The sequence below is a fragment of the Onychomys torridus genome, chromosome 4, assembly GCF_903995425.1.
Source record: "Onychomys torridus chromosome 4, mOncTor1.1, whole genome shotgun sequence".
Lineage (NCBI taxonomy): Eukaryota > Metazoa > Chordata > Mammalia > Rodentia > Cricetidae > Onychomys > Onychomys torridus.
In genome coordinates, this window is record NC_050446.1 from 6,945,674 (window position 1) to 6,972,461 (window position 26,788).

Genomic DNA, 26,788 nt, shown 5'->3' on the forward strand with positions numbered 1-26,788 from the left:
GTTCAAGGCCAGCCTGGTCTACAGAGTGAGATCCAGGACAGGCACCAAAACTACACAGAAAACAAAAACTGCATTGGGAAACAGAGATGATTCAGTAATTAAGAGTGAACTCTGCTCTTACAGAGAACCCAACATTGGTTCCCAGGGCCCACTTGAGGTGGTTTACAACTGCCGGTAACTCCAGATCCTAGGTATTAGACGCCTCTGGCCTCTCCCATAACTGCACTCACACTCACATGCATGCATATAAATAAAATATACCTAGCAAACACTCCTCCCAAGCCCAAACTCAAACACACTCTGCAGTCAGACTGAATAAAAGCATGCATGGTGATACATATTACCTACGCTCTCCAAATCTTTAACCTGAATCCTATCATGTGCAAATAATCAAATCCAAACAGTGATGGTCCCCAAGACGCTGAGCTGACTTTCTCCTAAATGCTAAAGAAATAAACTGAGACTATGCAGAAAAAAACAGAATTCAGTGCATGAACTTTAATTGAAACCCCTGGGGAAATATGACATGGACTCTATAGCTGACTGTTGCTAATTTCTTGAGTGTAATAGCCTTGGCTTTTAGGAGATGGGAACTCATGTATCTAGGGGTCAAATGAGTCACACTGTCTGCAATTCACTCTCAAGTGTTTTCAAATTTTTAAATAAAGGAAGAAAGAGATAAGTAAACACACATAAAAAAGATGTCAGGAAGCACTGAGCCTTGGTGGGGACCACAGTATTTAGTTTTTGCAGCCAATCTGTACATGTGACAGGAAGGGGACGGTAGGGCAGGTGCACTTGTTACATCCTGTCTGTGACTGTTCGCACTTCATCGCTTGCTTAGAGTGGCTGACGGAGAAAAAGTAGAGTCTCAGGAGCAGTAAGCACAAGAGTCACTGAGGGCTCCTGTCATGCTCAAGGGCAGCTCAATATCTGTCCTTCCATTAGAGCAGGCTGTGTGTCCTGAATATCCATGAGCAGCTAAGTAGACGCTGATAGAACTGAAACCACTGTGAGTCTCTCAATTCAGAGCACAACAATCACAGCACATTAAAACATTAAAGCAAGTAATAATAAGAAAAAAACAGGCAGAGGCAGAGGCAGGCAGATCTCTGGGAATTTGAGGCCAGCTTGGCCTACAGAGTGAGTTCCAGGATGGCCAGGGCTACACAGAGAAACCCAGACTTGAAAAACAAAACAGGGGCTAGAGAGATGGCTCAGTGGTTAAGAGCACTGGCTATTCTTCTAGGGGACCTGGGTTCAATTCCCAGCACCCACATGGTAGCTCACAACCATCAATAATAGGATCTGATGCCCTCTTCTGGTGCGCAGGTATACATGCAGAGTCCTCATACATAAAAAATATAAATAAAAGAGCCGGGCGGAGGTGGCGCACGCCTTTAATCCCAGCACTCAGGAGGCAGAAGCAGGCGAATCTCTGTGAGTTCAAGGCCAGCCTGGTCTACAGAATGAGTTCCAGGAAAGGCTCCAAAGCTACACAGAGAAACCCTGTCTCAAAAAACCAAAAAAAAAAAAAAAAAAAAAAAAAAAAAAAAATATATATATATATATATATATATATATATATATGTAATATGAAAAAAAGAAAAACGACAAACTAATAAAAACCCCACCTCACTACGTTAGCAAGGATTCTTAACATGCTGAACCCCATTTATCTGAAACGAGAGCTGAAGACAGAAGCTGTTGGCTTCCGAGGATACCTGATGGCGAGGGAGAGACTGTAGACTTCAAAGGAATGGTTGAAGTCATGGAGCTGGACGATGCTGGGAGAGGCGTGGGATGGCTGAGTGGTCCAGAAGCAGCTGGCTTGGGGGAGGAAGAAAATGGCAGCACAGAGGGTGTGCTCGTGGAGCCGTGAACAGGAGCAGAGGCCACAGCCGTGAACCTGAGAGAGGAAATGCAGCTCTATCATAACAGCCTGCTGACACACTAGTCATTAGCAATGAGACCAAGAATAATAACCAACTACCCATCTCTGCTGCCTCAGAACCAGCTGCACACTTGCGCTTCCTCATACGAGGGCAGTTACCACCTGCTCAGTTAGGAACACGGTATCAACTACAGCACACCAAAGCACTAGGTGTAAAATAAAAGCCCAATTCTCCACAGCATGAAATATTTATTTTCTAGCCTATGAAGTTGAGTGCTTGCTTTGTTCTTAAGGGGGTGGTGCAACCAACTACGAGATCCTATTTGAGGGCCATCATCTCTGGGTGTGAAAACACCAGGGAAGCAAGCAGGTTACCATCTTTGGGACGCCATGGCCCAGTAAGGATGTCAAGTCAACGTCTGCGGACAATCTAAGATTCCAACAGTGGATGACTGCTCCAGTTAAAGAATGAGGAGGCCAAGAAAATGGAATGCCAGTGGTGGCCGGAGTAAAGCGGCCACATGCCGATGTCATGGAGCAAGGACAGTGTGGCTGCAGCAGCACATCCCAGCAACAAGGCAAGGAGAGCCAACAATTGGTGGTTTTGACAGCACTGTGACTGGAAAAGGGGGTACGGTACAAGGGAGCACCCCCTTCAGATGCTGCTCAGTGTAGCGGGGAGAACAGAAAAAAGCAGATAAAGAGGTAAATAAATAAGGTATGAGCAAGCTGGCTGGAACTAGATCTGTAGGAAACCAGATACCATGCGAAAAGGTCTGTACTATAAAGGAAACGCAACAAGAAACCTTTGGGAACTGTCAAGCAGGAGAGTCACCGGTGTGTCCCTAACTGCACAAGTCACCTTGGTGGCTGCAAAGAGAACAGTTAAGAGCCAAGGTGGCTATGAGGAGGGAAAACTACACAAGACCCACTTTGTTTCCAGGATGTATGCTCCGGGCCCTTGCCTTTCTTAAGTAAGTGCCAATTTCTAACAATCAGAAAAAATAAAACGCCTTTAAGAGACACTCAGGACTGGACCTGCAGATGAGCTGCAAGCCTTTACACTGGTTAGATTTCCACAGCACTACTTAAGAAAGGTCTGTTCAGTACTCCATTCACAGTGACCTAGTTCAGGGGCCTTGCAATATTTCCACCCATTCTACCACAGAATCCAACTTTCAAGGCGACTTACTTTTCACTCAGGTTGACTTTCACAGAAGAGGCTGAGGGTGGGAACGAAGGCTTCATCCCTGTGTTTGGGGCACTGGGCATTGGTGTGCTTTCCAAGGTGGGCTTAAAACCCGCTGATCCAAAAGCGAAGGGAGCAGCAGCTGTGGCCATGGGGGATGCCGCAGCAGGGAGGGCCAGGGAGCCTTTGGAAGGAGGAGCAAAAGAGAAGGTGGAGGAGGTGCCAGAGGCCAGAGCAGCTCGGGAACTGTCAGAGCCAGTGGGATACGGAGGGGGCTCCCCGGTGACGGGAGCGGAGGACTTCAAGGATGAAGGGCCAAAGGAGAACACAGAAGGGGCTCCCCCAGCAGAAGGCAAAGGGAAGGTGGTGGGAGGAGCAGCAGAAGACACAGGTGCCAGAGGTGAAGAGGCTGGTGCTGAGACATCAAGGTTCTGCGGAGCCTGAGCGGAGGTTGGAGTGGTGGGAAAACTTCCTGCAAAGAAAACCAAGGAGAAACAAAAGAACAAAGTTAAACTGTAACCCTGCTAGTCACATGGCAGAAGCAAGGGAGAGAGGGCTGAGGGTGGAGGGAGCTGGATACCATGCCTGCTAAAAAAAACAGAAGGCAAGCTGCAGATGGCCCACACACCCGGGAGGCAGAGCCAGGTGGATCTCTGTGAGTTCAAGGCCAGCTTCCACAGGACGAGATATGTGAAACAGGCAAACCCTTTCTCAAAAACCAAACAAACAAAAAGAGAAGATCTATGAAATTTTGAAGAAGGCCAAACTAGGGAAAAGCACTAGCCTAACAGGACTCCATGGATAGAAAACACAGTGAGTTTGCTACTGCAAACAGAATAGTGAAGAGTCAACCTCACTCTGCGCTACTTCATTAACAAGGAAACAGCCGTAGTTCATGCAGGTCTCTGCCTCAAAACACTACTCAACAGCAATTCCAAATGCACTAAGGACAGGGCCCTAGAAACAAAAGCCTCAGACACAGCTATCTGAAAGAGGCAGGCAGTGAACTGGTACAGGTGGTTAGAAACAGACACACACAACTTTAATCCAGCCCTCGAGGGAGGCAGAGCCAGGCGGATCTCTGTGAGTTCAAGGCCAGCCTGGGCTACAGAGTAAGATCCAGGACAGGCACCAAAACTACACAGAGAAACCGTCTCAAAAAACAAAAAACAAACAAACAAACAAAAAAAAAATAGAGTCAGACAAAGTATTCTTAAAAGTACTTGGATATGATAAAATAACTGAGGTAAGTTTTAACTTCAAAAAAAGCTGTCGATCATATTTAAGTTTTAAAGTTAACAAATTTAAGCAGATAGCCTAATTCACATAAAAAAACAAATATTCAATCTCTTTAATCAAAGACATGTAAATTTAGCCAGGTGGTGGCCTTTTGCCTATTTAAGTACTCCCAGTGGAGGCAGGCAGATTTCTGAGTTGAGGCTACCCTGGTCTGCACAAGAGTTCCAGGCCAGCCAGGGCTACACTGTAAGACCCTGCCTCAAAAACAAAAACAAAAAGAAACAAAACCAAAAAGGACATGTAAATTTAAAGTTAAGTTTTGACTTCCCTCTAAAACATCAAAATTAAAACATGTCACCCTTGAGAGCAGGTAAAGCCAGCCTGAGGCACTGGCTATTGTAAGCAGGACTTATATTAAACATTTTGCAACATTTCTCAAAACACATAAAAAATGGCCCCAGTGATCCCTCGTCTACGAATAAACCCCATAAAAATAATTTAAAGAATGAGAATAAATACAATCTTTTATTTATTTAGCTAGTTTATTCGAGGCAGGGTTTCTCTGTGTAGCCCTGGCTGTCCTAGAACTCACTGTGTATACCAAACTCACAGAGATCCACCTGCCTCTGCCTCCCCAGTGCAGGGATCAAAGGTGTGCACCTCCCCCCACTCCCGTAAGTAAATACAATCTCAATGATTAAAGTCGGGATGCTAGCAGTGCACATCTTTGATCCCAGCACTCAGGGGACAGAGGCAGCTGATCTCTGTGAGTTCCAGACCAGACAGGACCACACAGTAAGATCTCATCACAAACTAAAAAACAAAACTAAAACGTTGTAACTGGATGTTTCCTGTTCCAACTGCCCGGCCAGCTGAGTCAGTAGAGGAGAGATGCTAAGAGCATGGAGGACACAGAGGGAAGACATCACCCCTAATGTAAACTGTCGCTCCACCTGACACTACTGCTCTCTGTAGGCTCCTCAAACACCTCTTTTACACGGCACCTACGGAGCCAGCAAGGAACACCTTCAAAGAAACACGCAGACAGAAATCACTTCCAAGCCCATTAAGATTAGACAGAAGGGAAAACAGAGACCACATCCTAAAGAAACTGCACAGCTGGGAGGTGGTGGCACACGCCTTTAATCCCAGCACTCGGGAGGCAGAGGCAGGAAGGATCTCTGTGAGGTCAAGATCAGCCTGGTCCACAGAGCAAGATCCAGGACAGGCACCAAAACTACAGAGAAACCCTGTCTTGAAAGAAAAAAAAAAGAAAAGAAAGAAATTGCACACACTCCTCCCAGAGCAATTAGAAATGAGTATTTGAAGACCTTCACTTTGTTATTCCTTCTGGCCATTCAATACCACATCCTTGGGGCTGCTGTGTGGAAAGAGACAGAGCCATCAACGTCTTCCAAACCTAGACTTACACCATAGCCACACTGGGCAGGTACCAGAACAGACTATCTCCTACTTCCATGACTCCGTTTTCACTCATCAGGGCACCGCCGGCACCTCTGCACTAGATGAGAAGGAAGGAGAAAGGTCTCTAGCAAAGGCTAATGGCCCTACCCCATGGGTGTGCTCAGGTACTCCATGCTCATGCAGAACAGTGCTCGGAAACAACTACCCCACAGGTGTCAATGGGCTGCCTGCCCTGCTCACTACAGACAGACTTGTGGCGCTAGGTACAGTGCTCATGGACACTGTGAAGGGAGAACATAATGCAGAGAGCACCCTCCCCCCCCCGGGGGGGGGGGGCAACAGAAATTCAATCAGCACTGCTGGTTTAGGCCCGATGGGTCACTTGGGGTCACACAGCAGCTGGCAGGGCCCAAAGTATCTGAGTGCTCTGCGATGTACGGTCACGTGGGCTGATGGAACAGTCTGAAAGCATCACCAAGCATAATCAACCATATCCCACCCTAATGGTCAGCAGTCTTTAGTCAGAACTAGTGACATTATGGACATTTTAGCCACACAAGAAGAAAAGTATCAGTTACATTCTCACAGAACTGAAGAGAAAATAGCAAAATCTCAATATATGGGGAAAAAAGTACTTTTAACAAGTATGACAATTTCTTCTCATAAATGTCATGATGCTGCTGGAAAAATAAAAAAGCTGCAATCTCCATGTGTACACCAAGATTCCATCCCAAAATGCTGACCTTGCTCCTCCTTGACAGTCTATGGAATCTGTTCTTGGATTTTCTAATTTTAGATATTATTACCTGACAATGTTTCAAAGAGGAGGAAAAAAACAAATCAAAAGACAATGAGGCTGGGCGGTGGTGGTGGTGGTGGTGGTGGTGGTGGTGGTGGTGGTACACGCCTTTAGTCCCAGCACTCAGGAGCCAGAGGCAGATGGATCTTTGTGAGTTCGAGGCCAGCCTGGTCTACAGAGAGAGAGAGATCCAGGAAAGGCACAAAGCTACACAGAGAAACCCTGTCTCGAAAAAACCAAAAAACAAAAAACAAAAAAAAACCAAAAAAACAAAACAAAACAAAAAAAGACAATGAAATATAAATCAGAGACACTAAAGTCTCCATATTTCTATTAGCCAGGAATAGCCACTAGAGTTTAACAGCCCCTTTCCAGTGTTAGCATAACACAGCACAAAGTGATTCTTTAGGACACACCTTCTTACCTCTTTGCTCTCAATAAACATTTTTCACTGTCCATGAACAACTAACTGCCCGTTTGACCAACCCTCATGATTAAACACAAAAGAGCTGGGATCAACACTGCTACCTTTCTCTGTCAAGTGTTGTACTTCCTATGGTAGACTGGTGTATAGATGACCACACACTTCTTAAGTCACCTTCATCTTGGAGATGTTCTTGGGCTGCCAAAGCAGGGAGAAGTACACACCTGATGACTTGGGCTGCCGCTCTCCTTCTACTGAGACAAGCTCCAAGGTCTTGATCAGGGACCTAACGCCAGGATTTTGATTGATCATATAAAATGGACAAAGCACTCCATCTGTTGAAAGTAACAGGAGAACTGGAGCAGCAGGAAGTGTCTTTTCATCATCTGTCAAAAAGGAAAACAAAGGTGTTAAAGGGCCACATCAATTTTCAGACCTGGGCCTAGAAGGGCAGATTGCCCTGAAGAGGTCCCGAGGGGCTCCTTTCAACAGTAGCGGATTCAGATGTGAACAGCCCTGCATGCAGCAGCTACAGCAAGAGCTCCTGTTACTACCACATCCCATCCTGCTGGACCCTATCCAGCAGCCCTGTACTCCCCCAGGCTCTCTCCATTCCAGGGGTAGGTTCAGCACTACCAGGACAAGAGAGGAGTCTCTGGTCGATGCCAGGTTTGGGACAGAACTGAAAAGATGGCTCTTTAACTAACACAAACACACACCACATACACATACACACACACCCCCCCACACACACACACACACAAACACACACAGAGTGAGTTAAGCTACTTTATACTCATTCACAGTTGAATTTTAAGTACACAAGAGTATCATATCAGGAGTGCAAGCTCATCTATAGTGGTAGTTGCTCCGCCCATGACCTTGGGCTATTTGGCCCAAAGGAGGTGGTGCTTCCTGCCATTGTATGTGACCTCTTTTTTTTTAAAGATTTATTTTATTATGTATACAGTGTTCTGTCTGCAGGCCAGAAGAGGGCACCAGATCTCATTACAGATGGTTGTGAGCCGCCATGTGGTTGCTGGGAATTGAACTCAGGACCTCTGAAAGAGCAGCCAGTGCTCTTAACCTCTGAGCCATCTCTCCAGCCCGTATGTGACCTCTTATAAGGGGCTGGAGAAGGGTCACATGTACTGCTCCTGCTCCCAGTGTGATCAGTGGACGACTTCTGCTGTCTACTACGTTCTGTAATCGTGAGTGTATTTCTTCAATTTATACCTTAATAAATTCTGTTACCTTTTTAACAGACTCATGTGGATTGATTGTAACACTCATCAGACCAAATGTGCCTACCAACCAGGGAAAGCACATGGAGCTCAAGGTGTCTGACCAACACAGCTGTCTGGTGAAGTACAAGCAGGCAAATCTTCTTCAGCTGCCCTCACCTCTCAGTCACTGGAGCCACACTGCTGACCTCTGTCACTGTATAGTCACACTGCTGACCTCTCAGTCACTGTATAGTCACACTGCTGACCTCTGTCACTGTATAGTCACACTGCTGACCTCTCAGTCACTGGAGCCATACTGCTGACCTCTCAGTCACTGTATAGTCACACTGCTGACCTCTCAGTCACTGGAGCCATACTGCTGACCTCTCAGTCACTGTATAGTCACACTGCTGACCTCTCAGTCACTGTATAGTCACACTGTTGACCTCTTAGTCACTGGAGCCACACTGCTGACCTCTCAGTCACTGTATAGTCACACTTCTGACCTCCACAGGGAGAAGGACTATCCAGAGACCCCACGTGGCAAACATGAGCTTGGAGCTCCTCTCCCTCATTCTCCCATAACTGAGTGTTGGGCGCACTGCCAGCTGACTGACGGTAACACCCCCTGTGAGGTCACCAGGGAACCAAAGATTACATACTCACTCTACTGCAGACACATAAACCCTGTCTGGCTTTGGTTCATTGGTGAGTAACCATCTTTGAGCAGCTCCGCATCGTCATGACGCACACTCCACCACTCTGCAGCTAGAAATGTGCTAATGGCTTCTAAGGACCAACCATTATTGAGCAGCAAACACTAGACAACACTCACTGATGGCGACTTCTACTTCATTGGTATAATCTATGGCAACACCCATGGGCAAGGAGTCATCACTCTTGTCTGTCACAGGCAGTTCAGCTCGACTTGAGTCCTCCAGTAGCCAAGATTCCCAATTAGTCTGAAAAGAAAGAAAAACAATGGACAAGCAGACACTTTGCGCTGCTTTCTCTCAGCACCATTGAATCAACAGAGACTACGTGGTGGTTCAGCGCCCTATGCTGATGGGGAGACTCTGACCCATCGAATACCACCTTAAAGCCAGGAGTAGCCCAGCATGGGAGTGGTTCTGGTGTGTCCGTCTCATCTTCTAAGTTCCAGGTTGCCTGCCACAATCTGGCAGTTCCTAGAGATGCAGGTGCCTATGTCACTAGTTGCTGAGACAGAAGGCAATCTTAAAGCCTTGTTTCCTGTCTCACACTGGCCAGTCCTGCTGCTTACACTCCTCCAGAAGCTTCTACATCTTTCCAGTAACATCTTTCTTGCTCCTGTTTTCATGGCTGGGCTCCATCCCATTCAACCAATGACTCCTGAGTCTTATGAGTCATTGACACTCTGTCCAGCTTTCTGTCTTGGCCAACGGGCAGCATGAGTCAGAGGGACAGGAGACAAGTAATGAAGCTAGAAAACAGAAGCTGTCCAGGCCCAGAAGAGCACACACTCATACTACACGGCTGTGCTGAGGAGTCCTCGAAGCACAGTCACAAGGCTGCAAACCAGGCTGACTCTAACTCTTAAGTAAGCCATAAGCAGGGCCAGGTGGTGATGCACACACCTTTAATCCCAGCACTGGGAGGCAGGGGCAGGAGGATCTCTGTGAGTTCGAGGCCAGCCTGGTCTACAGAGCGAGATCCAGGACAGGCACCAAAACTACACAGAGAAACCCTGTCTCGGGGAAAACAAACAAACAAACAAAAAAAAAAAAACCCCACAAAAACAACAACAAAACCACCCACAACAAAGCCTCTAAGCAAAACAGAAGGGATCTGACAACCATGACAGGCCAGCGTGCAGAAAATGGCAGTACAGGGACCGCAAACAGAAAGATGAAAAGGCATTATGAAAATGGGGTGAGTGTAACAAGAAGAGACACCAAGGCTGGGGTGTAGACCAGTCAGTAGAGTGCTCGCTGTATGTGCACAAAGCTCTGGGTTCAATCCCCAACACTGTAAAACCATATATATGAGAAGGGATGGGGAAGGCAGAGAGAAGGCTATTGCTGTCCGTGACATTTTATCATTTAGTTTTTGCATTAAAAGGTCATTGAAAGGGACACGCATTACAGTCTTAACCAGTCATTTCCACTTGACCTCTCTCAAAGGAGCATCATTCAACATAAAAGTGACAAAAAAAGAGAAATTTACCTGATCACTTTGTCGAGCTAGGATACTAACTTCTGTTGATGCTGCGGATGCTGCCAGCACTAAGTCCCTTAAGAACAAAACCAAAAGGTCATTACATTCAAGTCCACCAACAGCTCAAACTGGACTGAGTACAATACAGAGCAAGGTTTCCTCAAGGCTGAAGAGAGGATAGAAGGTATGTGATGTAGTAGTGCTGGCTGAGCTTTTTAGTTCCAAAAAGCCCTGGAACACCTGCCCACTACTATCTATGAAAGACAAGGGGCACACAGAACCAAGGCAGGGCTCACAAGAACCCCGCCCCAGGGCTCACAAGAACCCCGCCCCAGGGCAGGGAGATCCAGCTCAACAAGAGAAGCTCCAATGGGCTCTCAAAGGTAAGCTGCTCTTGGAGAAACCCTGAACCAGTTCCTTAAGTATCAGCATTTTTAATCCAGTTATGACAGCTGATGCCTGTAATCCCAGCACTCAGAAGCCTGAGGCAGGAGGATCTATGAATTTCAGGGTAGTCTGAACTACAAATGACTCTTTCAAAACAAACAAACAAACAAACAAACCAATCAGTAGTTTCACTGTAGTCACTCACTGTAGTTGAGAAAACTGGACTTTGGGGTAGCACATGCCTTTAATCCTAGCCCCAAGCCTGGAGGCAGAGGCAGGCAGACCTCTCTGAGTTTGAGGCTGGCCTCATCTTTACAGCCAGGACTAACAGTAAGACCTTGCTTCAAAAAACAAACAAGTGGGGAAGGGGTGAGCACACATTTACTGGCCTCTGCAGATTAGGACACACTGCTATAAACACATCAGGACTGGGAAGCAGACACTGCAGCCACAAGGACATTGTCCCCATCATCAGTTGACACCACATAGAGACCTCTCTTACTGAACAAATCCCTATGGAAGTCAGTGACTGAGTGTGGGCCATGACAGTGGCAGCAAGAACGCTCTGCTCACCACTCCTCGACGTAACTGAGGTAGTAATGATGCTGTCGCTCTGTGCAGCTGCTGTAGCAGGGCTCCATGAAGTTCACAAATACCTCTGGGTGCCGTTCTTCTTTTTTCTATAAACAAGAGGAGGGGAAAGAAATCTTACTGCAGTTTTTCTGGACTCCTACCCAGCTCAATCTCAAGACAAAAATCACTTAAGCTTAATCAGAAACTTGATCTGTACACAAACATAGGGATGAGCTCTGAAGGGCACTCAGGAACAGAAACCCCATCACCAGGCAAGCTGAGCAGGAACTGCATTCTGCCACAGCCTGCTGCAGGATACACAGGAGCGACCCACTCGGCCTTTGTGCTACCCGGTTTTCTCTCCTGTACAACAGACCCACAAGCTTCCTCAGAGTCCATCTCAGCCCAGCACAAGAGACATCAGCACTCAGCCAGGACTTGTGTCAATACTACTCCCAGGGAAGAGGAGTTACTGGGAGTGTCAAAGAAGACACTTCAGCCGGGCGGGGGTGCGCACCTGTAATCAGGTGGATCTCTGTGAGTTCGAGACCAGCCTGGACTACAGAGTGAGTTCCAGGACAGGCTCCAAAACTACACAGAGAAACCTTGTCTCGAGAAACAAAAACAAAAAAAGAAAGAAAGAAAGACATCTCAATAAACGTAATGTTAATCTGAACCTCAGTAGACACCCAAGAGAGTTACTACAACAGCCTGGTACAGTGGCTCATCCTTATAATTCTAACATTTGGGAGGACTGTTGAAAATCGAAGGCCATCCTGAGCTACACAGTAAGTCCCAGTTCAGCCTGTGCTACAGTGTAAGATGAGCCTGTCTCAAAAAGATAAAAATAAGAAAAAGAAAAAAGAAAGAAAGAAAAAAATTCATGAAGACACTTTTTCAAACACTGGCAAGGAATAAATGTAACCACCACATATTAACCCCATGCTGGGAGCCCCAGTGGTGGTGAGACATTACTGATACAATTTTCCTAAGAGAAACAGGCATGCTTTCTAAAGCTCATCAAAGGTACACACCAACTGGGCACAGTGGAACATGCATATAATCTCAGCAGTTGGGAGGCAGAGGCAAAAGAATTACGAGTTCATTGCCAAACTGAAGTCTTTAGCAAGACCTTGCCTCAGGAGACCAAGGGCTAGAGACATAATTCAGTGACAGAGTGCTTGCTTGTGTGTGTGTGTGTGTGTGTGTGTGTGTGTGTGTCACAGATTAAATCCTTACCACCAAAAACAAACAGCAAACCCAAAAAACAAAACAGAAAAGGCACATATCCTGACCTAGAGATTCCATTTCTCAATCTATATCCTAAAACACACATAATCATCCCCCAACACAGACAGAAAAGAATCTCTTTCAAACCGAGGCCCACTGCAACATGGGTGTATGACAGCACATAAGAGGCCAATCTACCTTCTATAGAATAGGCTGCTAACAGACCTCACGCACCAACATGAGAGGTTCCCAATAGAGCCAGGAGTAGAAGGGCCCCTTCTATTTTATTTGATATTTTCTGACCCAGAACTTAGAGGTAGAGGCAGGAGGATTAAGTAAGAGTTTGAGGACCAACTGGACTATACCATGAGCTCCTGTCTCTAAGATAGAAAACGGCAACAGAGAGTTAGAAATGTGTATACTAAAATGTCAAGTTGTTTCTGGATGGGAGGGTTAAAAATTCTTTCTTAAGCAGAGCAAACATATTTTATTAAGGAAGAACTGGGGGAAACTCCTGATAATAGAGGTTCTAAAGGAGGAATACTAAATAATTTTGTTTTGTTTTTTTAAGATGGCCATCTTAGGTGTCTTTTTTTTTTTTTTTTAATTCTGCTTTCTTCTCTCCATCCCCACTCCCTCATGATTCTGACTACAGATTATTAACTACCCATTCTTCAGCATGTGGGTTCCTTAAAGGCAAGGACTTGGATCTGGTTACCTCTGTATGCTCAGCTTAATGCAGTGCCCAACAAACTACCCATCTCATACCCATATCTCATAAATATTTGATAACTAAATGAATGTTAAAAATCAAGATAGGAGCCAGGTGCCTTTAATCCCAGTCCTTGGGAGGCAGAGGCAGGTGGATCTCTGTGAGTTCAAGGCCAGCCTGGACTACTGAGTGAATTACAGGACAGCCAGGGCTACACAGAGAAACAAAAACAAAAATCAAGATAGGGGCCACAGAGATAGCTCAGCAGTTAAGAGCACTTATTGCCTTTATAGGGGACCTGGATTAGTTCCTAGCTCCTACATGGTAGCTCACAATCACAATCTAGTTCCAGGGGATCTGATGGCCTCTTCTGGCCTCTGTGGGAACCAGGCACACATGTAATAAATACACATACATACATGCAGACAAATACACATAAAATATTTTTTAAAAATCAAGAAATTCCTTTCTTTTCAAAATTACAGCACAAGAAGTAAACATACATTTTGACCTTTTATAGACCAGGCTGGCCTTGAACTCACCTGGCTCAGCCTCCCGAGTGCTGGGATTAAAGGTGTGTGCCATCATGCCCAGCAACCCCTTTTTTTTTTTTTAACTTCATAATTAAATCATGCTTGTGGTGGTCTGAATGGGACTGGCCCCTACAAGTACATACGCTTGAATGCTTGGTCCCCAGTTAATAGAACTTTGGGAAGGATTAAGAGGTGTGGCCTTGGGTCTGGAGGCTCAGTGGTTCAGATCACCGGCTGCTCTTCAGAGGTCCTGAGTTCAATTCCCAGCAACCACATGGCGGCTCACAACCATCTGTAATGAGATCTGGTGCCCTCTTCTGGCCTGCAGTGACACATGCAGGCAGAATAATGTATAAATAAATCTTTAAAAAGAGTTGCCAGCCCAGCAGTGGTGGTGCACACCTTTAATCCCAGCACTCAGGAGGCAGAGGCAGGTGGATCTCTGTGAGTTCGAGGCCAGCCTGGTCTACAGAGTGAGTTCCAGGACAGGAACCAAAACTACACAGAGAAACCCTGTCTTGGGGGGGAAAAAGAGTTGCCTGCCTTGGTCATGGTGCCTCTTCACAGCAATAAACAGTAACTAAGACAATGCTCTTAAATAGACACCACAATTTTGGTCCCAGGCCCATAACAATGAGACCTTACACCTTACTCTACCATCACAGCCAATAAGGAAAGGAATTTAATTCTAAGTTAGCTTGCTAGAAGACTTTTGTGACTCTCAGAAAACAAAGATGTTCTTTTCAGATGCTTACCGGGAGTAAAGCCATCACCACATCTGGACAGGTTTCCAAGGTCCCATCTGCACCAGCATAGACTATCATGAAGACATAGGTACCGATCCACAGCACATCCAGAACTGAAAGACACACACCCCTAATTCGTAGGTCACCAATCTCAGCAAGAAGATACAGCAAAAACATTGTATGTTTGGAATAGTCACCATGGACTACAAAAGTTAACTCAGACCAAAAAAAAAAAAAAAAAAAAAGTACTATGGCTTTATCATACTCCGCTAAATAAGGATAATTCACAGATGCAAAAGCAGCATCAATTAGCCCAGTTTCTTGTAAGTAGTGGTTTTCTACAGAATTATTATTAGGGAAAATGAAGAAGAATTCTTTAAAAAATGCAAGATCCATTTCAAGCTATTACACTGAATAACTCATGATATTAAGTGGGAAAGTGGCTCCTACACTATCCTGAGCAGGGATGAAGGAGCTCACATGGCTAGAACAGCTGCAGTAGAGGCCAGAAAAGAAATAAAGGAGTTGTTACCTCTCACAGGATGATCTGACTCATAAAATGGAGGACACGGAATAACCTTTTTTTCCTGCAAAGTCTGAAAGGGATTTGAAAAATGTCAAACGAAACAATGCTTAAATCAATGAAACCCAAATCCAATCAGATGCCCTAGAAACCGGTGTTCTATCTCCCCTCCACACCCCCTAAACAAAGAGCGCACCATCTACTCCTAGTATACCCTATCCAGGGAACTGCTCCCATCAACACCTTCAGATGCAGCTGATGAGCATGCTCAATGCAGCAGCATTCACAGAAGACCATCAGTAAGATTACTAGAGTCTGTCTACACAGTAAACTATTATGGAGGCACTGAAGAGAGAGTGACCCCTGCATAGAACTGGAGAGAAAACCTCAGTATACCAAGTATTAAAAACAAAAAAGCAGGTCTGGGCATGGTGGTGCATGCCTTTAGTCCCAGCCTCACCCCCAGAGACAAGAGTCAGGCAGATCTCTGTGAATTTGAGGCCAGCCTGGACTACATAGCAGAGTTCTAGGACAGTCAGGATTACACAGAGACCCTGTCTCAAAACCAAGCAAACACATAAATAAGCAAGCAAACAGCCAAGCAATAAAAGTCAATAAACTGCATTATCATTTTAGAGGCTAATGCTTCCCAAGACTATGCATCCAATTTCACATGTTTGACAACAAGCAAAGGTGACTGCTTGTACTCCCAGCTACTGAAGAGGCTCAGCAGTTAAGAGTATTTGCTGCTCTTGCAGAGGACCTGAGTTTGATTCCTAGCACCCACATGATAACTCCCAACCATTCCTAACTACAGTTCCAGATCTGATGTCTCTCTTCTGCCCTCCAAAAGCACAATGCATGCATGTGGTACATACTGATATTGACACATGCAGGCAAACCCTCTTTTTTTTTTTTTTTTTTTTTTGGCTAGGCATGACGGCACACTCCTTTGATCCCAACATTCCTGAGGCAGAGGCAGGTGGATATCTGAATTCAAGCCCAACCTTGTCTACACGGTGAGACCCTGTCTTTAAAAACTAAACGGGCTGGAGAGATGGCTCAATGGTTGAGAGCACTGGCTGCTCTTCCAGAGGTCCTGGGTATAATTCCCAGCACCACATGACAACTCACTACTGTCTGTAACTTTGGCTCCAGGAGTTCTGACACCTTCACACAGACACACATGCAGGCAAAACAGGAATGCATGCAAAATAAATAATTCAAAAAAGCAAAACAAACAAAAAGACCCCCTAAGACAAGAAAGAATGCAACAAGAACATGTTTTGTTTGTTGCCCACAAAGATGGTTGACAGATAAAAGCTGTCCTTTAACTGGAGTCAATCTGTCAAGGTAATAGCTTCTTCATCAACTCCTTTTCTTTCTAAGCAGTTTGTACAGAACTGCCCCTCTGTGCAGGCTGCTAACCAGACTTCCTTCAGACATGAAAGGTTTCCAACAAAGCCAAGTAACAAAGAATGGTTGTGAGTAGAAATGCCTCCTTCTGTTTTATTTCAACACTTCCTGATGTATTTTAAGAAGCCAAGACACATGCCAGTGACCCAGCACTTAGGAGGCAGAAGCTGGAGGAGGAAAAGTTTGAAGACTAACTGAACTACATACTGAGACCACATCTCAAAAGGATTTGGAAAATTTTTCTACTAAAATATTGTTTCTGAATGGCAGGATTAAAAATTATTCCTTTTTAAGCTGAGCACACAGACTAATTAAGGAAAACTGGAAATACGAAGTTAGGGGGAAAGTGCATAGTGTAGGACCACATTTTCCTTCAAGGGAAAACAGAAACAGTGCATGTCCATCCCAGCAATTTGTCTGAGCAGCCATAGAAGGGAGGGGCCTGACTATCTACAACAGTGGAGTCTCTGGAAGGACTGGGACAGAGCAGAGGACAGATCTTTTCTTCAGTTATGGAGAGATTTATTGCGATGAATATAAGCCCCTTTTCGTTTATTTTGTAGTACTAAGGGTTGAACCCAAGGCCTCACACATGCTAGGCAAGCACCCTAACCTAAGATATCCCCAATCACAAATGGTTTATTAATAGGGGAAAAAAGTCACAAAGATGTTCCCGAAGCACCTCCACAGTGGTGACTTAGAGAGGAAGCAGGAACTCACGGGAAGATACTGGACCACAGTTCCGTTCTGCTTTCCTGCCGCCAGCTGCTTTCCTTTGGGGCTCCAGCACACTGAGAAGACAAAGCTGCCAATTAAAACCAGTGAAGAGAAGCAAGCCCAAGATCTAGAGCGCTACATAATCACCCCAGAGCCCATCCCCAAGGACAACACTCTAACAATACAAGCCAACTACAGCTGGCCACCAGGCCATTAACTGCAAGCCAAGAATGCTTTCCAGTACAATTTTGCAAGACAAGGAGAATGAAAGTATTTAAAGGGTCAAGAAAGCACTCTGTTGTTTCTATTGTTACTTCTAGTGCTTTTTCAGATGGCCACTCTTTAGACTCACAAACACTAGTCTCAGAAACCCAGTTTTCAAAGTGCTATGCTTGAGTATTTCTTTCTCTCAATAGCCCAAGCACACTCAAATTAATTCATGTATGCTGTTGGGCTTCAAGACCATTAACTATAGAAATAAAGTATATTCTCAATTTCTACCCCCTCCCCCTCCTCAGCAATCCACACAAGCCAAGAAAGCCATCCACTTTTACTTCCAGGAGTGAATTTTTAAATAGCTTGCTGTCACTGTACTTTATGGGCAGGAAGCCTTTATCACCCACCACATGTAACTCCTGCCGAGGGAGGAAGAGCGGCACACACTTTCACCACCTCTGTAACTTGCAGGACAGCAATACTGCCGTCAGCCAGACAAACTGCCACCATGGAAGGAACAGTGGGGTTCCACTTCATATCAGTCACCATCCCATCTACATCCTTTGAAAGCTTGTGATAGGTAAATGGACGTTTCAGTGGTTTAGCCTGTTAAAATAGGGCACAAATGCAAGATAATAAATTAACAAACACAAAGGCACTTAGGATTCAGAGGAAATGATTGAATATGCATTCTCTCTTAAATCAAACTCTACATTTCTTCAGAACCAAGGGGAAAAGGAAGTAGCTCTGCATAGCAATCTATTTGTTACAAACAATTCAACAGAACTTAGACATGGCCATCAATCACTCCACTCTACTCAGAGGGATTGCTGGTAGGGATATGCAAAAGCAGGAGTCTTGGATTTGCTTAATAACCTTGGCTAGGCTTCTTGATTTTTTTCTTTGGCTTTGGTGGGGTGAGTTTTATTTGTTCTGTTTTTTGAGACAGGTTCTACAGCCTGACCTAGTCTCAAACTCACTACCTGTCTACTTTAGTCCAGGGACTACAGGTGTGTGCTAGCGTGCTTGGCCAGTGTCAAATTCTTTGAAATCTGTCTATCTTTAAAATGAAGACACTGTACCTACTATAGGAAACATGAAAAAAGACAAGCCATACAAAAAACACTGAATCCCAAACACATAGCCAGTGTTCTACACTACTACTGAATAACCTACCTGTGTGGGAAGAACCCTGCATCAGGAGAGCCTAGATCAAACAACACAGATACCCGACCTTCACCATTAGCTCCTTGGTCGGTCACAGAGCATATCTCTAAGCCTCCTCAAGTGGTAGTCTTATGTGAAAATGAGAAATGTTAACTTAGTACAGGACATATCACAAAATAATTTGCTAAAATAGTTTGTCTCAAAGACTTATGAGTCTATATTTAAGGAATATTTTTATAATCTATATTTTAATCCAGAAAGACTTCACATGTCAACCTGAGATGCATCTGTTAGCTCCAAAGGAAACTACTCCAATTCCCCAAACTCCAAAAAGCACACCAAATATCCAGAAATAGGCTCAACCAAGATTATAGGAGGATTTCTGGTGGTTAGCTAAAAGTCAGCATTCCCTATGAAATTATGAAACTGGTTCCCACCTTATGGTGGTATTGTGTTCCCCAAAATATTGTGCACCCTAATAAACTTATCTAGGGTCAGAGAACAGACAGCCACTAGATACAGAGGCCAGAAAATGGTGGCACACACACCTTTAATCCTAGCATTCCAGAGGCAGAAGTCCCTCTGGATCTCTGAGTTTAAAGCCACACTGGAAACAGCCAGGCATGGTGACACACGCCTTCAATCCCAGGGAGTGATGGCAAAAAGCAGAAAGGTATATAAGGCTTGATGACCAAAAACTAGAAGCTTTTAGCTGGTTAAGCTTTCAGGCTTTGGAGCAGCAGTTCAGCTGAGATCCATTCAAATGAGGACTCAGAAGCTTCCAGTCAGAGGAAACAGGATCAGCTGAGGAACTGGCAAGGTAAGGTGGCTGTGGCTTGTTCTGCTTCTCTGATCTTCCAGCATTCCAATACCTAGCCTCAGGTTTGTTTTTATTAATAAGTACCTTTAAGATTCATGCCACACCATCTACCAAAAGGAATCGTTTCCCTCCCCTCTGAAGAAACACATGCTATCTGTGGTGCCTATTAGCATTTCAGAGCTCCCACTGGCCTCCAGGTTCCTTCAGTATCCTAAGTACCTGCTATACATTTCAGAGTCCATGCCAGCATCTAACTTCTTCCCCATCCTAACTTCCAGACCACAGACTTCCCTCTGCTAACAACCCCCAGCTCCTCCTTCTCCTTATAACCCTGCAGTTCTCATTATGCTGTCCCCCTCTCTGCTCACTTTGTTTGTGCTGTTCTCCATCCCCTGCTGTTCTCTCCTCTTGTAGACAGCCCTGGCTACATCCTGTCTGCAGGCCATGTGCAGTCTACTTCTTCCTCTCTCTGCTCGGGACTCTTCCAAATGCCTCTTGGCTGTTCACACTCTTATATCTACAATAAAAACCTTCCCCTTCCCCATACCATGGAACAGCCCTGTCATCAGTTTATACAGCTTCCAAGTTAGATGTCTATGAGGAAATCTCTTTGTTCCCATGTTGAAAATACAGTTTACAGTAGCTTACCTCATTTGAAAATGTACGAACGTCAAAAAAAGCTATAATGGAGCCGTATTCACTGGACACCATGCACGCAGAGAGTGTGAGGTTGTCACAGCTCAGTGCCAGATAATGTACTGGGAATTTCAGAGAGACATTCAAGCCTTGGACTGTCTCAACTATGAAAACAGAAAAGACAAAGCAGAAAACAGCATGTTCTAGACACATAGCCATAATCCTTTATCCAAATCAATATGAAACATTTTGTCATCTATATAAACATATACCCTTGGATCCTTAGTTATAAGAACTAATTTTAACTTTCCTGCTAACTGGTTTTCCCTACCTCCCTTTCTTCTCTTCTCTTCTCTTCCCCTTCTTCCCCTCCCCCTCTCCTCTCCCCTCCCCTCTCTCTTTCTTTCTTTTCCAGAGTTCCTCTGTGTATCCCTGGCTGTCCTAGAACTCACTCTGTAGACCAGGCAGGCCTCAAACTCACAGAGATCCTCCTGCCTTTGACTATGGGGTTGGGATGGGATTAAAGACATGGGCCACTAGTGCTCGACTTAACTTTCCTATAAGGAGGTAGTAATGCATTAAATATCCCAAGACTCTTCCTATTGCCCTTGCTGAAAGTGCTTTTGCTACAATGCCCCAAGTACACATTCTCATCTGTTGGGTTGGTTCTATCATGCCTTCTCCTAGACAGCCAGAGTCCAAGTTCAACTGAGTAAAAGAAAAGCATGGCACAATAGTTAAGTTCTTCTTCCCCTGATCTTAAAGGAACAGCTCACAGAAGCAGAAGCACAGAGACCGAAGAGAAAACTCAGGAAGGCTTTTGGCACCCTACTCTAGGAGGCAATCTTATTCCCAAAAGCAATTTTAATTTTCACATTAAAATTGTGCCTCAGGAAGGCAATACGTCAATCAATGAGCATGCCACCACAGCCCCATCTCTGCTATGCTATATAAACCAAAGTGCTTACCAATTTTATTGGGATCATCTCCAGGTTTGTTTTGGATAAGAAGGCTTTTAGTAGGAAAAACATACAAGCCATTGGCGCCACCAGCAAAGAGCATACCATACTTATTGGATATGGCAAGCACACTTGAGCGCTCCTTGGGTAACTCTTCTGGAGAGTCAAAGATCCTCACTTTCTTCAATGCTCTAAACTGAAAGTCCTGTTTCAGAGGATGAAACAAGATCAATTTTCAGAAAGGAAGAAATTAAATCATGTTCACTATTATAGTCCATAAACACCATTTCAGTATAACAAAAATACACTTATTGCCCTGAGGCCAACAATTTTCTGTTTTTAGACATCTCTATATTTTTGGAGGTGCATGGCATAATACTGAGTAACTTTTGTGGAATGAAATACTGAGGGCTGGAGAGAGGGTTCAGTGGTTAAGAGCACTGGCTGCTCTTCCAGAAGATCTGGGCTCAATTCCCAGCACCCACATAGCAGTTCACATCTGTCTGTAACTCTAATTCCTGGGGATCTGACAGCCTCACACTTTGTTAATCTGTCATCACTTTGTTAAACTGCATCTGTGTTCTCCTACCCAGCTAAACCTATCTTCAGGTCAGGGTTTTAGTAAAAAGAATGTGACAGCTACAAGAGAAAATGTATTACCATGGAGCCTTATGGTGTGCCTCATAAAGGGTGTCGAGCACAACCACACACACTAATTTCTTTGTAGTCCATGTTTAATGTATATTTACTCAAAGGTAGACTGAAATATTCTTAATCCTAGCTGAATACAGTGGGCAAAGGTTCACACAACTCTCCCCATGGGACCACACTATGGGTTCATAAAGGAATAAATATATCTTTTCTGTGATTATCATCCTAATAGTCATGACTATATTACTGGGTCTTGAGGGGCTTTGTGTGGAGGGCCAGTGTATGAAGCAGCACAGAAAAGCTCTCCTTTCTGGTACTGACAGTAACTCAAACACTGCTATTCACCCTGAGGTTCTAAGGCCTCTCTACGCAGCACATCTGAGGAACAAGACACATGCCCACTGGGGGCTCAGCACAGGCACTGATGCTCAAGAAAGAGCCACTATTTCTAAGCATGGTGTGGACCACTCTCCCATATATGCATTTTAGTGATTCACTGTTCACACAAATGTCTAACACCTTCCTGCAATTCACTCATTACCAGCTGTCTACGGTTCTCTGTGTTTTCATTCAGTCAGATTGTGTAAGTCAACTATTTTTTTTTTTTCCGAGACAGGGTTTCTCTGTGTAGCTTTGGTTGGTAGACCAGGCTGGCCTCGAACTCACAGAGATCCGCCTGCGTCTGCTTCCTGAGTGCTGGGATTAAAGGCGTGGGCCACCACCGCCCTAAAGATTTATTCATTTATGTTTATAGTGTTCTGCCTGCACGTATCCCGCAAGCCAGAAGAGGGCACCAGATATCATTACAGATGGTTGTGAGCCACCATGTGATTGCTGGGAATTGAACTCAGGACCTCTGGAAGAGCCATCTCTCCAGCCTGCCTTCCCTTTAGTTTTCCAACTTCAAGCTGATTTCTTGTGCCAAAGTGTCTTTCTAATCTAATTAACTAGAGGAAGGCAGAAAGTGTTTCCTGGTTTCACTTTGGGTAGTCTGGACCACCTCCAAGTATCGGTATAGAGAGAGCTAAGAAGTGAAGGTCTACGCCAACTGTGGTGATGCACATCAATAATCCCAGCATTTAGGAGGTGGAAGCAGGGGGATCAAGAGTCCAAGACCTGCCTCCAGTAGAGTTAGAAGCCAGCTTGGACTACAAGAGACTCTGCCTAAAAAATAAGACTTAATGCTTTGGCCAGGTGACTTTGGGGAATTTACTTTTAGACCTTCAATTTCCTCTCTTTATGAGCTAGTTGTAGGGGCTAGAGTGGTGATGGCCACAGTACCTCGGCACACAATAGGCCAATGTCGTTACTCCTACGGCGACCAACACATGAGAGTAGCTGGGGTAACTTCCCGCCAAGGACAGGTGACCCGCACTTGGAGAGAACTTACGCCCGCGACACGCACGGGACTGCGGACGCTTTGTGAGGCGAGCGCTCTGAACCCCGCAAACTGTTCGGGCAGCTGCCGGAGCGGGGTGCGCTCCAGGGCAACTCCAGGACTACCGCGGCAGGGAGGCCCCGGCCAATCTCTAACCTTCATCTCCCGCTCGGGGACTATGGCATCCATATCGTCTCCCATCGTGCCGCCTTCAGGGTATCCAGGTAGCTGCCGCTGCCGCCCCCGACCTTCCCAACAGAGCCCAGGCCGCTCGGGCCCCAACTTCCTTCCCTTAGCGGCAGCGGCGCGCGGGAGACGCGCGCTTCCGGCGCACACGGCTGACGTCACCACGCTGGTTTGCGGTGTGGTCCGATTCAGCGGCGGACTCCTCAGAAGTCGCGCGCTTGCCAGTCCACCAGGCCCCATTGGCCAGTTCCGGGCAGGGGGTGTGGCCATGAGGCGCGCGCCGGCGCCCTCCCTCCTTCCAGAGGCCCGCGCGCGCCGCTGGTCTGTAGGTTTCTTTCGTTGAGCGGCGCACGTTTTGTCACCCAAAGACTGGAAAATTACCCACAGCCATAACTCTTCAGTGCCGCCTTTAACCTTCAAGGTGGTTTCTAGTCACCTAGAGGTTTAGTAACTTTTCATCGAAACCCAATTATGGCGGTGCGTGCCTGTCATCTCTGCTCTTGTGAGCTGATCGGGAACTCAAGGTCATCCTCCGCTACATAGCAATCTTTAGCTGTCCTGGGTTACATGAGACCCTGTCTGAAAAAAATGCATTGTGTAATGAAATAAGGGAGTTCCACACAGAGCAATTAAATTATTCCTCTCAGCCAGGAATGGTTAAGATCTAGATATGCTAACTGATGTTGAACTTTCTGGAATAATAGATGTAGAGGTTCCTAACTGGGTGCTGGTGTGTCAGCTCCAGAGGACACATCTGTCATGTCAAGTTGTTTATGTGCTCCAAGCCTCTTATTGTAATGGTAAAAGTGGCAGGGCGTGGTGGCGCACACCTTTAATCCCAGCACAGGCAGAGGCAGGTGGATCTCTGAGTTTGAGGCCAGCCTGGTCTCAGAGCAAGTTCCAGGACAGCTAGGGACGGCTGTTATGAAGAGAAACCATCTCGAAAAACAACACAACAAACCAAGCAGAAGTGAGTCTTCATGTAGTCAGATGAAGTCAACTGTCTGTCTGCAGCACACTCATTCAGGCTGTACCTGTGTCAGCTAACTTCTGAATTTGCTGAGCCCAGAGCCGTCCCCAAGAAGCACAAAGACATTGGTAAATTGATCTAGTTTTATTCCAATCTTCAGATGACATCCCACCCATACATACACATGCACACACATAATGTCATTCACCCATATCTACCTGACAAAGTCCTTTGAGTCACAGGGACAAAGCCATACTTGGCAGTCCCCATGTGTCTGGTTACACCAGTTAGATTTGGTCTTTTTTCAGAAATAAAGACAGCTGATGTCCCAAGAAAGCTAAGCCCTTACTTAGATTAAGAACCCTGGAGCCAACAGATAGATACAGCTTGAAATACATGCAAACTCCTCCCCTCTGAGGGTTATTCTTAAGACTTCCCACGGGTCAATCTACAGACCACTGAAGGGACTCAGAGGGTCCCTCTCAGTTAGCCTCTTCCTGTACCTTGCAGAGGTCAGAGGCACACCCCTTTGCTCTCCTTTATGGAAGTGGTGTGTAATCTCCTAAATTATGAACCCACTGACTGGTTCTGCCTTCCCCTATCACAGGAAATTGGACACACTGAATACAGCGCAAGGTTCTGGCCCAGCCAGAGAATGAGGCAGAAGGCATGGGGAGAGATGCTAATCTTAAAAAAAAAAGTCAGTGGACGGGGTAAGGGTAGACAGGAGTTTGTATTTACGGGAGGAATGCTGGGGTTAAACATAAACTAGATTGTGCATTTTAAGCAGCTCCTTAGGCTGAAAATCAGCCAGTCATAGCTAAATGATCTCTCCTGAGCTGGACTGGTTGAGACCAGAGGATTAACCGGAGCAGTCCATTTCCTTTGCTGCACTCTCAAGCTGCTGTGGGGACAGCATCTGGGTACTACTGTGGGACACTGAGGAGCCCCAGGAAAACCACACTAGCTGAACAGTGCCCAATCTTTCTCCACTTAGGGCTTAGGCTCTTCTAACACTCTTGCCAAGTCATGAACCAGCTAGAAGTCCTGGCACTACAGGATACTGACCCCTGCTGCCACTGCCACCACCACCACCCCCACTATTTCCTAACATCACACTGTTACTGGCTGGGTGTGACTCCCCAGTAGACATAAATTTCATGTGTCAGTCTATTTCACTGCTGGGTTCTGGACTCGGGGCATATAGTGGGTGCTTGATAAATATGGTTGATGACTGTGTCTTGTCCCGAGTGCCCAGGGTAAAAGATTCCAGAACACAGGCAGGGTCAAGGCTGAGGTTCCCATTCGGGTAAGATGGGTCAAGGTTGATGCTTCACTGCATTAATTCTTGGAAATGGTCTGTGAGGACCATCAAGAAGCAAAGACAAATGCCAAAGGGAGGCTCGGCCCTGACTCAAACCCCACTGCCAACTTGGAGACCCTCGGGAGGGTGAGTCCTGACCCAAAGTCTTTAGAGGGGCTGAAACCTTCCTCAAGTACCAGGCTGGGAGATAGTCCTCCTCACCCTTCCCTCTGACCAATGCAGCCTAGAGCAGGGAGCAGGGCACCTGAGTACCTGGGCTCCAGTCCACACTCTCCCATCTCTAGGTGAACCCCTTGACCTTTCGGCAAGGTACTTAACCCTGTAGGTCAGCACAGTGAGAAGTGGGCTGGCCCAGCTAAAATCTGCCAGGGTCTGGAGTGACTTGAAAAGGGAGCTATGATTTGGACATAGCACACAGGAAGGCGGGGCAGGAGGACTTAAAGCTTGTAAAAAGTACTCAATAAACAACTGCTGAGTGAGTGAGCAAAGGAAGGACAAGTTGGGGTGGAATGTAAATAGCTGAATCTGGGGCATTTTACAATCAGACAGCTTGTTTCTGTTTGAGGTTCACCGCGATCACTTGACTTCCCTGCCCTGGCGCCCTCAGCATCCTCCTTGGAACGGTTCCCCCAAGCCACTGTCCTCCCCTCTGCCTCCAAGGCCCTTTCCTTTCCACTGTCCCTCTGCTGTCTGTAAAGGTGTGGTCGTGAGAGAGAAGCCAGTTCCCTCTGGTTCCTTTCAAGGACTCCAATGGCTGTTCTTTCCTCCACACCTTGTGTTATGTCACTGAGAATAGAGAGCCTTAAGAACCAAGGGGAATCAGTGGTGTCTGTGAGGCACCAGGAACAACAGAAGCATAAAGCTGCCCTGGAGCTTTGTGCCTGTTCAGGATCTTCTGAGGATGGGGAGAGGGGAGGGGCCCAGCAGGGTCAAACTTGCAGCCTGAATTTAGTTTAGAAACCTAGGAGGAGGCCAGGCAGTGGTGGCGCACTCCTTTAATCCCAGCACTCGGGAGGCAGAGGCAGGTGGATCTCTGAGGCCAGCCTGGTCTACAGAGTGAGATCCAGGACAACCAGGGCTGTTACACAGAGAAATCCTGTCTCAAAGAGGAAAAAAAAAAAAAAAAAAGGAAAAAGAAAAAAGAAACCTAGAAAGATGAACTGGTGGGCAGGACCCTCTTCAAACATGGGAACTCAGGATTGCAGGGTCCATGCCCTTTCCAGTTTTTGGTTTGCTATCGGCCCTTCTGGCG

The 26,788-nt window shown here is 45.9% G+C and overlaps 1 protein-coding gene across 4 annotated transcripts in view; it reads right to left on the reverse strand.

The window, feature by feature from the left end:
• Nup214 (nucleoporin 214) overlaps positions 1–23,370 on the reverse strand; it is an 85,779-nt gene extending 62,409 nt beyond the window's left edge. For 3 of the 4 annotated variants that reach the window (XM_036183845.1, XM_036183846.1, XM_036183844.1), the window contains exons 1-13: positions 23,213–23,370; positions 21,037–21,232; positions 20,081–20,232; positions 17,853–18,051; positions 17,233–17,303; positions 15,106–15,169; positions 14,583–14,686; positions 11,353–11,459; positions 10,402–10,468; positions 9,032–9,158; positions 7,195–7,356; positions 3,087–3,555; positions 1,725–1,909 (exon numbers count right to left, since the gene is read on the reverse strand). In XM_036183845.1, the coding sequence (XP_036039738.1) occupies positions 1,725–1,909; positions 3,087–3,555; positions 7,195–7,356; positions 9,032–9,158; positions 10,402–10,468; positions 11,353–11,459; positions 14,583–14,686; positions 15,106–15,169; positions 17,233–17,303; positions 17,853–18,051; positions 20,081–20,232; positions 21,037–21,232; positions 23,213–23,257 (1,948 nt within the window). In that variant the 5' untranslated portion in view covers positions 23,258–23,370. Of the gene's footprint in view, positions 1–1,724; positions 1,910–3,086; positions 3,556–7,194; positions 7,357–9,031; positions 9,159–10,401; positions 10,469–11,352; positions 11,460–14,582; positions 14,687–15,105; positions 15,170–17,232; positions 17,304–17,852; positions 18,052–20,080; positions 20,233–21,036; positions 21,233–22,959; positions 23,008–23,212 lie in introns of those variants that run through there. The other variant, XM_036183847.1, reaches the window with a different exon arrangement.
• Positions 23,371–26,788: the final 3,418 nt, after the last annotated feature.